Source organism: Acomys russatus, chromosome 27 (assembly GCF_903995435.1).
Source record: "Acomys russatus chromosome 27, mAcoRus1.1, whole genome shotgun sequence".
Lineage (NCBI taxonomy): Eukaryota > Metazoa > Chordata > Mammalia > Rodentia > Muridae > Acomys > Acomys russatus.
In genome coordinates this window covers 51706450-51717907 of record NC_067163.1, presented here as the reverse complement: position 1 = coordinate 51717907, position 11458 = coordinate 51706450, and the positions used below count along the sequence as shown (strand labels likewise).

The 11458-nt window shown below is 42.6% G+C and overlaps 1 protein-coding gene across 2 annotated transcripts; it reads left to right on the top strand.

Moving 5' to 3' along the window:
- Positions 1-434: 434 nt before the first annotated feature.
- Positions 435-10643, top strand: Apela (apelin receptor early endogenous ligand). Of its 2 annotated transcripts, none has more exons than XM_051169667.1 (3): positions 435-524; positions 1741-1830; positions 10365-10643. In XM_051169667.1, exons 1-2 carry the CDS (start codon positions 452-454, stop codon positions 1827-1829), a joined length of 162 nt encoding a protein of 53 aa, XP_051025624.1. In that variant the 5' UTR covers positions 435-451; the 3' UTR covers position 1830; positions 10365-10643. The 2 variants fall into 2 exon arrangements, with proteins under 2 accessions (XP_051025624.1, XP_051025623.1); XM_051169666.1 differs by having other exon boundaries at positions 10362-10643.
- The last annotated feature ends 815 nt before the right edge of the window (positions 10644-11458 follow it).

The window sequence follows — 11458 nt, the reverse complement described above, 5'->3', positions numbered from 1 at the left end:
GCCTCGTTTTACATACTTCTTCATAAACAGATTGGATTCGAGTCACTCTCCTCGGAGCTTTGCGGAGGAGACTTCCCACTGAAGTTACAGCACGCCTGAATGGTCCATTTCACCAATATTTGCTTATGGAAATAAAGGGGAGTGACAGCGGAGAAGCACAGAGGAGTGGAGGAGGGGCTCGAGGCTCGGGAGCTCTGACCACAGCCCAGTGCACCAGTAACCTTGTCTGATGTGATCATTAACCTTTTCTGGAAAAAGCCGCTGGCAGCCCTCTGCAGTCTGTCTGTAGGATGTGGAGTGAGCTGGACAGATACAGCCCAGGTTATTTACAGAAGATTTCTTCACTTGGAGAGCTATTGTTCACTTGTGTGTAAAAAAAAAAAAAAAAAAGAAAGAAAGAAAGAAAAAAAAATAAAGAAAAAGGAAGAAAAGAAGGAAGCAAAGAAGCAAAATGAGATTTCAGCCCTTTTTGCTATTTTTCATTTTCGCGATGAGTCTTCTTTTTATCAGCGAACAGAGACCAGGTAGGTCTTTGAAACAACTGGCCCGGGTAACTTGTTTATTTGCAATTATGGGTCGCTAATTATGACTGCCTATACTAAGAATAACTTAGGTATATTTACACTTAATAGTACTAAAAATATATAGAATTTCTGAATTACAGTAGCTGTCTCATTGTGGGATACTATTTGAGCATTTTTTCTAAGTTGCTGCACTTTAAAATATTGGTATATATTTTACAATTACTTTTCTAAGAAAACCCATCTCGAAACTATTGTCCGTTGTCCTTACAAGTAAATAGAAGTGAGAATGTTGGTCGATAAATAAATCTAGGTTTTTTGGGTAAATTGCAAAATCCAAATAGGTTTGTCTAGAGAGATGAGAGAGATGGGTGTTGCTGATTGGAGGAGGGCAGTATGAATTGAGTTAGTGCTGTGCCACAATCGTAACGTGACAAAGTGAAGTGATAAAACTCGTCCACTGGCTGCCATCTCTATACAAGGAAGGTTTTGTTTGTTTGTTTGGTTGGTTTTGGTTTTGATTTTTTATCATTACGGAGTTTATGAAGGCACAAATGTAAAAAGGTATGTATAGTTTAAAAAATTTTTTTTCTAAAGACACATCAGTTGTAAGTTTGCTGACACATAAAGCTACAGGGTCAAGTTTCAACAGACCTATGATAATAGTCACATCTATCACCACAGATGTGATGACATGTTTCTTTGGCTAGATGAGATGGTGTGTCTATGGCTGAAAACTCAGATACTGCATCTAATTAGAAGTTTGATTGCTCTGAGGTTGTTCACATCCTTTTCCATACAAAAGGGGGAAAAAAAGTTACATATTAGCAGGGTCCTTCTTTACCGCCTATACACTCAATCCAAAATACAAAAATTAGATTTCTAATTTTCTATAAAGTACAGAAGACTATCCTGAACAATGTTCTCGTAAGACAACTGCCACTAACTCCCTAAAGAAGAGGAGAAATCCTAAGTACGCTGTGGGCGATACTTGCCCAGGAGGGCGTCACCGCTGAGGTCTTCACCCTAGTGTGGGATGATGGTGCGATTGTACCTATGTGCCTGTGACCCCCTGTAGTTCGTTTACAGCTTGATTTCACATAAACAAATAACAAACAACCGCAGGACAGTTTTGCTGTAAAGTTGATGCTGTCATGTTCCCCAGACACCATGGTAGGTTTTAATTTTTTTTAATTGTTCTTATTTCTCTTTTCTTCAGTTAGTCTTCCCAGGAGAAGAAAACTGTACAGACACAACTGCTTTCGCAGGAGATGCGTTTCGCTTCACTCCCGGGTGCCCTTCCCCTGAGGTATTTCGGGACACATCCTTCCCCTGTATTCAGTCATACACCGTTAGTCCTGGCTTGTAATGGGATCGTGGCTTACAGTGATGTAAGAGGCGCACCGTGCATGGAAGAGTGAAAGGACATGGCATTAGGAAATCGCTTTTACAGTTACGGAGGAAAATGGGATAGGTAACGGGAAGATGCTGATGGCTGTTGAGTCTGAGTGATTGTTCTATGAAGCTAATAAGGTGTGTGTGCTCAAGAATTTTAACAATTTAAAGAAAACCAGACACCGGGAGGAGGTGATTATCAAAGTATCTCTAAATATGTATTCAGAAAACTCTGGATGCTCTAAAGGCTGGCCGGAACAAGCGCATTTCCTCTTTAGACCAGAGCAGGCTTGAAAGCATTTTGTCATTTTAATCAGACTCCTTAACGATGGCAGAACAGACTTAGTATGTCAAGCTTAATGTATAGAACGGACTTAGTGATATCAACAGCAACACAGCTTTCCAGCCTCTCTGCTCACCCCCTTTGTGGTTTCACATTCACTAAAAAGGCAACTGGGTTTCCCAGCACACCTCCAGCAATATTGCTTACTACACTGCTAGCTTCTACTAGTCCCAAATGATGTCCAAGAGTAAGTCATTTCATACCCCCTCCAAAAAAAAAAAAAAAAGATTTGACATCCCTTTGTAATTACTTTTAGCTTTTTGGCTCGTTTAAAATATGTCTTGAGAAAAAAAAAATACTATAGAGATACCCCTAGCTGGTAAAGGCACACAGGCACTTGCTAAATTAGCTTATTCAGTTTGTCTGTGACTGTAGGTTTTATAGGCCTATTCATTTGGTGTAAAGAATGGTTGCTATGTCCATTGTTTAATATGTGCTTTTCAAACCCAGTGAAAGCCTTAGAGAGGAAATGAAGAAAGAGCAAGTCAGGAATAAACAGTTATCAGGGGAAGGGACAGAAAGCCACGGCTTCTGTGCACATATCTATGACAAGTATGTTTGGTTAGAGGAACCTAGAAAAGTACAGTAGGAGGCTCCTGAAAAGCTAATGAGGAGCGACTGAAATGGGCTTTCAAAGGATTGAGTAAGCTTAAGCCAGGTCCTTTGGTGTGTGTATGGGCCTCACCTTGTAAGACTGCAGGAGAATGTGTTTAGGAGGAGTGAAGGAGTTGCAGATTTCTTCCCAGCATTCCTCCATAAATAACAAAGGCAAAGGGTGAGGGGGGGGGGGCTTTTCACAGTAGCAAGAGAATCCTCGTATACACAAAGAAGATGCCCTGAAAAACACAAAGTCCTTCCTTAACCACCTCTTTGGCTTGGCTTGCTACACAAATGCCCTACCATAAAAATCAGGGCAGTAAGTAAGCTTGATAAAGCAGTGCAATTTGCCTTGTCAAAGTTAAGGGAGAGTCTGCCCCAGATTCCCAAGTTGACGAACCAAAGGGAAATTTGAATCAAACCGACATAAGCCTGTTAATAGCAAGGGTCCTTTCTAAAAGCAGGCTGGTGGCTCTACAGTCTGCTCGTGTTACAGCACCCATTTCCTCCGTGTTTACATTACTAGCCCTACATCAAGTACACAAACGTCACCTGTTGGAATCCAGTCATTATTATAAGAGCCCACGTAAGATAAACACAAAGATAACGTCCAATGGTCCTGCTCAGCCAGAACCGATCACAAGTCCCACCTTGGGTCTCAGGACTATTCTCAGCGATCTAAGCTGTCACAGTGTCTGTATAGTTTGTAACAAAAACATGTGGACAGTTGGGTGAAGACAGGCTCCGTGAACGCAGGCAGCAGAGACAAAGTCGAAACCTTCCTTTTCATTTCTCCACATTTTATGCATGCTTTAGATGACAGAACATATGGTCATGTGACTCGGGCAGGATCTAGTTAGGAAGGCAAAAGGGTTGATAAGGTAAATAAATGGCCTCCACAGCTGCTGCAGATTAGCCACTGGGGTTGAGACTTTCAGCTCATGTACTAGAGTGCTCACTATCTTCTGTTCATGTTGCCAGCTCCTCCTGTGTTCCTTACTGACCCCCAGCACGAGTGCTACGCTTTAAAACTGACCCATTTAAATGTGCTGTGTTCAGCATTTGTTTTCCTCACAGAATACCTCAGCATCACCCGTTGCTCTAAGTGAGTTAGCCTGTAGGAAGGCAAGAGCAGGGATGCTCTTTGAGGTAGTGTGAGAGGCTAGAGAGGTGGGGCGCTCGATTCCAGTGGCTTCCTTCTTTCAGTTACGTTTTCTCTGAGAAGCATTCACTGAGTAGCCACGGGCCAATTAACGCAGAGTCTTCAGTGAAAAGTGTGACACATCACAGTGGTATAAAATATCTTTCTTTTTCTTTCTTTTCCTCCTTCTTCTCCTGTTTCTTCTTCGATTTATTTATTTTATATACATGAGGTCTGGTTGTGGTGGCTTGGAAGTGAACTCAGGACTTCTGGAAGAGCAGACAGTGCTCTTAGCTGTTGAGCCATGACCTCTCCAGCCCCATAAAATGTATTTCTAAGAATATATATGTATTATAAAAAGCAAAAGTCCCCCACCCTACTCTATGTCCCATTTTTCCCTTCTCAGAGATAGTGGCTGTGAAAAGAATTTCTTGGTAAAAGTGCTTTTTAGTATTTTTAAGCTGCTTTCTTGTCAGCCAGATGCCATGGCACACATCTCTAGTCCTGGCACCTGGGAGGTAAACTAAGACGACTAGGACCAGCCTGGGCTACAGGAGGCCATGCCTATAAGCAAATAATTCTCATCCACCTTGCTTATCAATCAAAATGTGCTTCTAAGTCAACCGTAGTAGCCTATACATGTAATCTCAGTACTTGGACAATAGGGATAAGAAGATCAAGGCCAACCTGGGCTACATGAGAACCTGCATCAAAATAACTTAAAAAAAAACCAAGCAAATAAATATAAAATATAAGGAATAAATTATTCTCAGTACCCTTAACATTTAAAATATGCTTTCAAACCAGGTTGGGTAGACTACATCTAGGATCCCAGCACTCCTGAGGCAGAGGCAGGAAGATTTGTAGTCCAGGGTCAGCCTGAGCTTCCTGAGATGCAACGTTAAGGTTAAAGTGTGCTCTTCATTCTGTTTCTTCTCTTATGCGCCTCTTCAAATGGTCATGGTATTGTTCCAAGCTAGCTCGTGCACTCTTCCATCCCAGCACTGGGCAGGTGGTTCTCAGAGGTGTCCAGGCCGGCCTGGTCTAGCTAGTGAGACCCTTCTCAGAATAACAAAATAGCAATGAAAATGGTGGTATTTGGACTCCCCTGACTAAGCTGCTGCCCCCATCCCACCACCACTGCCTGCATTTGTCACAGCCTTCCTCATTCCATTCTTCTCCTGCGTTTACTGAACTCCAGCTCCACCTTCGGCACAGAATTCCTTTCTAAACCGGTGTGTCCACTGTCCCTCAGGCAGAAACTCTACTTAGGTGGATTGCTTCTTCTCCAGTTAGGGGTTCTTGGAGAAGAGTATTTCTGCTGTCTTTGTTCAGCAGCTGTGTATCACGCCATCCATCACTTCTACTTTTCTTACCTGTGCATGTGTGCGTGCGTGCGTGTGTGTGTGTGTGTGTGTGTGTGTGTGCGTGGTGTTGTGCTATGTTTGGAAACCAGGGCCTCGGCATGCTAGGTAAATGTTCAACTGTGCCATATGCTCAGTTCATCTCCTTTTACTCCTGCCATCTCTCTTGGAGCCAGAACCTGTGCTTAACAGACAAAGTACTGGGTCACCAAGTGAAATCCCCAAGTTTTGTCTTTTGGGGTTGTTATTGTTGTTGCTGTTGTTGTTTTTCAATTAAATGAGGTCTCATATGGAGGCTGGAGAGATGATGGCTCAGAGGGTCAGAGCATGTGCCTGGAGTTACAACTGCTTGTGAGCCACCAGGCGGATGCTGAGAATTGAACTCAGCCCGTGCTTTTAGCTACCTCTGCAGAGCCATTTCTACAGCCCCTAATTTTTATTTGTAGTTACAGGTGGGTGTGTGTGTGTGTGTGTGTGTGTGTGTGTGTGTGTGTGTGTGTGTTAAACTATGGGTTTGTGTACACGAGCTGGAACTCAATCTAAAGGCAAGGTTGTGAGTCTCCTGTTGTGGATACTGGGAGCCAAACTCAGTCCCTTCTAAAGAGGAACACATGCTCCTATGGCTGCGTCATTTCTCCAGCTCTGATTTTACTATTGTAAAAAATTTTTGTTTTATATACATTGGTATGTTGCCTGCCCACATGTCAGTGTGAGGGTGTCTGATGCCCTCGAACTGGAGTTACAAACAATTGTGAGCTGCCATGTGGATGCTGGGATTAAACCCCAACCATCTAGAAGAGCAGCCAGTGCTCTTAACTGCTGAGCCATCTCTCCAGCGCCTTATTACTATTTTTTTAAAGCAAGGTTTCAAACAACAAACAAGGTTTCAAGCAATTCAGGCTGGCTTTGAACTCCTGATCATCCTGCCTCCCTCTCTCAAGCACAGAGATTACAGACGTGTACCACCCATCACCACGGCACAAAATATTTTGTTAGATTTTTAAAGCTTTTCGTCACATTCTACTTTATTTCTTTAGATTTTTATCCGTATTCACAAAAATACCTACTGTTAAAGGAAATGGTAACAACTCTTTACAAGGCGTGTTTCCCTCCCCTTTCTTGTCCCTCTGATCTTACTGTGTAGAACCAGTTTGCCTTAAATTCACAGAGCTACCACTCCTAGCCTATTATTTCTCACTTTGCTTTGGTGTGTGTTTGTGTGTGTGTGTGTGTGTATGTGTGTGTGTATGTGTATGTATATGTGTGTGTATGTGTGTCTATGTGTATGTGTGTGTGTGTGTGTGTGTGTGTGTGTGTGTGTCTGTGTCTCCTGGCTGGTCTCATACTCAAAGGTCACATACTCACTATATAGCCTAGGGTGTCCTTGAACCTTTGATTCTCCAGTCCCTATCTTCCCAGTACTTTGGTCCCCAAGCGCAGTTTACAGACTCGCACCACCCGCTGTACCTTTCTCTGTGTTTCTTTTCTTTGTTGCCCAACTGACCTTGAATTCCTGGATTTGAGTGGTGACCCTGCCTCAGCCTCAGCTTGTGGGTTCTGGCTCCTGCCAGAAACATGGGTATACAACATTGTGCCCAGTGCCTAAATGTCTTAGTCATTTTAAAAATTAGTCACCTATTGAAACCAGGCGAACTGTGTTAGTACTGGGCACAGACATGTGGAATGCTACTGCAGGTGGAGAATTCCACAGAGTCAATTTGAAACACTTAACTACATCTCCAGTCTGTTGGGGTTGGAAAGCTGTTGCCTTTCCGGTCAAACTGCCACTTTACCCTCCACAAGAACTATTTCTTACCTTTTCTGCTCCCTTAAAATTTCCACTTCTTACCATTTTTTTTTAATATCTAGTGTCATATGTTACATCACAGAGAAAACGAGTCATCAGATGGCCTGAATCCCACCTGATTCCCCTCCAGCCTGTCCACCCTTGCCCACGTCCCTTGCTGTATCTATGCCATGGGCACCCCAGCCTCTCACCTTAGCCTTGCTTTTTTCTCTCTCTTTGGGCTGGATGTGAGCATGGGGATTTAAGTGCTAACAAGCCTACATCCTAAAACAAGCACATCCACACGATTACGTGCTTTTCAGCATCTCGTGACTTGTCAGTTCATTCTTTTGCAGCCTAGTCTGATCTGTTTATATGCCCTGTAAATGGCTATCAGTGGACCAGTGAGATGGCTCAGCAGATAAAGGCACCTGCTGCCATGCTGGTGACTCTGAGTTTAAACTCTTAACACCCACAAGGCAGAAGGAGAGAACAGATTTCCTCAAGTTGTCTTCTGCCCCTACAATAGATGCATACAAGCAGGTCACAAATGGAAACTTTTACATGGCTATTAGTCATCTTTCTAAATTAAATTTGAATGTTTCAGTCTTCTGTTTGCTTGTCATGTTGCTTTTAACCTTATTTCAGACAGGGTCTCCATGTGTAGTCCAGGCTGACCTTTACCTCATTGTTTAGACTGACCTTATATTTATGTTGATCCCACCTCTGTGTCTACTGTGGCTGGAAATAAAGGTATAATGTGTGCTGCACTCAGCTTTTAATTTCCGATTTTACAGAAGGATTTAGTAATTGACTATTTAGTCTATAAAAATCTCTTCCTGTTGGACATGGTAGTGCCACCGGCCTGTAATCCCAAAATTGGCAGGTATAGACAGGGGGAATCTATAGTTCAAGGTCAGCTTCAGGTACATAAGGAAGTAGAGGCCAGCCTTGGCTACAAATGATATATCTCAAAAGAATTTTAAAAAAAAGAAAGAAAGAAGGAGAACAAAGGCAGGCATGGTGTCACACACCTTTAATCCCAGCACTCAGGAAGCAGAGACAAATGGATCTCTGAGTATAAATGAAGACAGCCTGGTCTACACAGTGAGTTCCAAGACAGCTGGCAACATAGAGAGACCTGTCCCCCCTCCCCCCCCCCCACAATAATGCTAGGTAGGTCATTGAAAGTTTGAAGCTATCCTGGGCTACATAGTGAAATAGTTAAACTCAGTCCAGACAAACAAATACAAAGACCCTTTCCAGGTTCCGGGGCAGAACATCTCCTTATATTATTGGGTCCTCGTGTCCCTGGGCAGGCACCGTCTACGTTTCAAGACAGAGTTTATCTGCACACTTTCTGTGTCAAGATGAGGTGATGAGTAAAGACATGTGCTGTCTTACCTGACGGCCAGGGATCCACCCTGGGACCCATGCTGTAGAAGGACGGAACAGACCTCCACAGTTGTCCTCTGACTTCCATGCATGTGCACATACCCACGATACATTCATATGTAAAAGATAAAGGCAACTGTTTTGAAAATAGAAGATACATAAAGATAATGTTGCCTAGCGAATAAAACATTCAAAACTGACACCTGTAGGGGCTGGAGAAGAGGCTTGGGCATGAAAGCAGTGGGTGCTGTTTCCAGACCTGAGCTCCCTTCCCTGCATCTGCATCAAGTGGATCACACCCCCCAAACACGTAAACACACACACACACACACACACACACACACACACTCACAAATAAAAGTAAAGTAAGTTAAGAACAATTAACATTTTCTTTTTTAAAAAAAAATTTCCAAGTATAATTTATTAAATTAACACTTTCATACTGATAACTTTCTGCATTAAATATCTGTTTTCGATGATTAAAACAGGTAAACAGATAAAACCAGAAATCTAACACTAAAACCATTACAAGAAATAACTGAGATAGATAGTGGAGCAATCAAGATTATTAAGTTTAAAGAGTGACTTTTTAAAAGAGACAGATGAGCTGTACTGATACAATAAAGAGAAAGGGCTTTGAGTACTAAGAAACAGCTGAATTTTCACAACTCTTCTTTCCTTCCTCCTCCTCCTCTTCCTCTTCTTTCTCCTCCTCCTTTTCCTTGTGATTGAGACTATGTCTCTACATAGATAGCCCTGGCTGTCCTGAACTCACTCAATAGACCAGGAAGGCCTCAAACTCACAGAGATCTGTCTGCCTTTGCCTCCCATGTACGAGGTTAAAGGTGTGTACCAATGCCCAGCCAGATGACTGCTGTATCTTATTTAGATGTAAGAAAAGAAAAAAAAAAAAACTTTTAAAATGAGTCTGTGGACATGTGTGACGTGTATGTATGTGTGCATGTATGTGTAAGTGAGTGTACATGCACATTCCTACATGTACATATGGAGGATGGAGGAGAACCGTGAGTGTCATGTTCAGGAATCCTGTCCATCTCCTTTGAGACAGGGATTCTCACTGGCTTGGAGCTCATCAATTGGAAGAGACTGGCTGGGTCTTGAGGTAGCATTATTCCCACTTTTCTGAGAAACCATGAACTCTGGTGCCTCCAACTTAATCACTTCCCCTTGGTGGGGAGTCTGCTCAGCACACAGAGGAAGGGAAAGCAGGCTATCCATATGAGACCTGATAGGCTGTAGTCATATGGTGGGGGAGGAGGTCTAGGGGAAGGGAATAGGACAAAAGAGGGAGGGAGGGGGGGAACCGGAAGATACAAGTGAGGGGATAACAATCAGAATGTAATCTAAATAAATTATAATAATTTTAGAAAGAAAGAAAGAAAGAAAGAAAGAAAGAAAGAAAAAAGAAAGAAAGAAAACTCCCAATATGGCAGTACCTTCTAAGAATCAGGGTATTGCTGCTTCCTAAATTAGCACTTGTAGGGGCTGGGGAGCTGGCTCAGGATATGGTTGCTTTTGAGAATACCCCAGAGGGCTTATAGCCACCTGTAACTTAACTCCCAGGGGATTTAATGTCCTCCTCTGGCTTCCACGGGCACTGCGCACACATGCACAGACCTACATTCAGGCAAAGCACCTACACACATAAAATACAAATTAAAAATAACTTAAAATAATAAATAAAAATTAAGCAAAGGTAAATTGATATATAAGATAGCAGTTCTTACTATACTGTGTTTATTCCTCCCCTGCCTCCAAATAGAAAAAAAAAAATCTCTGATTTTGTTTCTTCTACCAGAAGAAGAGTGAAAGCAGACGATCTCAGTATGGCACCGGGTGGCAGCGCAGGAGTTACTATGTAACAGAAGTTGTTTCAAAGTATCCGGATGGCGTTTTAGCTCCAGAGACTGTTCCTCCTGGATTTTCTTTGTCAAGAAAGTAACATAATTGGGAAACTGACTAGGCTGCAGCACACTTACTTGTCCATGTAACAATCTGTCATCTTCTTCTGCACATTATTTTACTGTCATATGTTCATTGTACATAGAGATGGCTTTCGTAAAGGTATTTACATACAAGTACATCATGTGCTATGACAATATTTACACACATGTACGTTGTCTAAGTTGACTGTACACACATGTATGCCAGGTACATTGACTGTTTTTACACGAATGTATGTTCTGTACACTGACTGTATTTACACATGTGACCTTTCCCCTTTCCCTTGACCCTCCTCCTGGTCCCGTTCATTCACCCAGACAGCTTTGTTTCTTGTTTAATTGCATGTGCACATAAACGATGCTATTGCGCACTGCTGTTCTTACATGGATTAAAAAGAAAACTACTCCTCTAATACCATGTTTATGTGTTATTGTGTGTGGATGAGTGCCTCTGTGTCACAGCATTCTGTGCAGCTCCCAGGACAACTTTCAAAAGCCAGTTTCCTTTTACTATGTGAGGCACATGGATTGAAGTCAGGTTGTCAGGCTTGGCAAACAACTCTTTACCTGCTGAGCAATCTCATTGGCTCAAGAAGGAGTGCGGATGGAGCTCATTTAGCATAGGGATTGCCTATGTGCACAAAGCTCTAGTTTAGCTACCAACCCTGAATAAAATGAGAAATGATGGCAAAACACCTACCATGCCAACGTTTATGTTTGTGTGGTCCACACATGCCACCAGACTCATGTGGAATATCAGAGGCAGGAGGATCAAATGCTCAAGGTTATCTCTGGTTATTTAGTGTGAGGGCATCCTATGGTACAGGAGACCCTGTCTCAAGTCACTACAAGGTAGGCTGAGTGTAGTGTACATATCTCAGCTGTGGAGGCTGAGGCTGCTGGACCCAAGTTCAAGGTCAGCTATGTCTACATAGGGAGTTCTAGACCAATC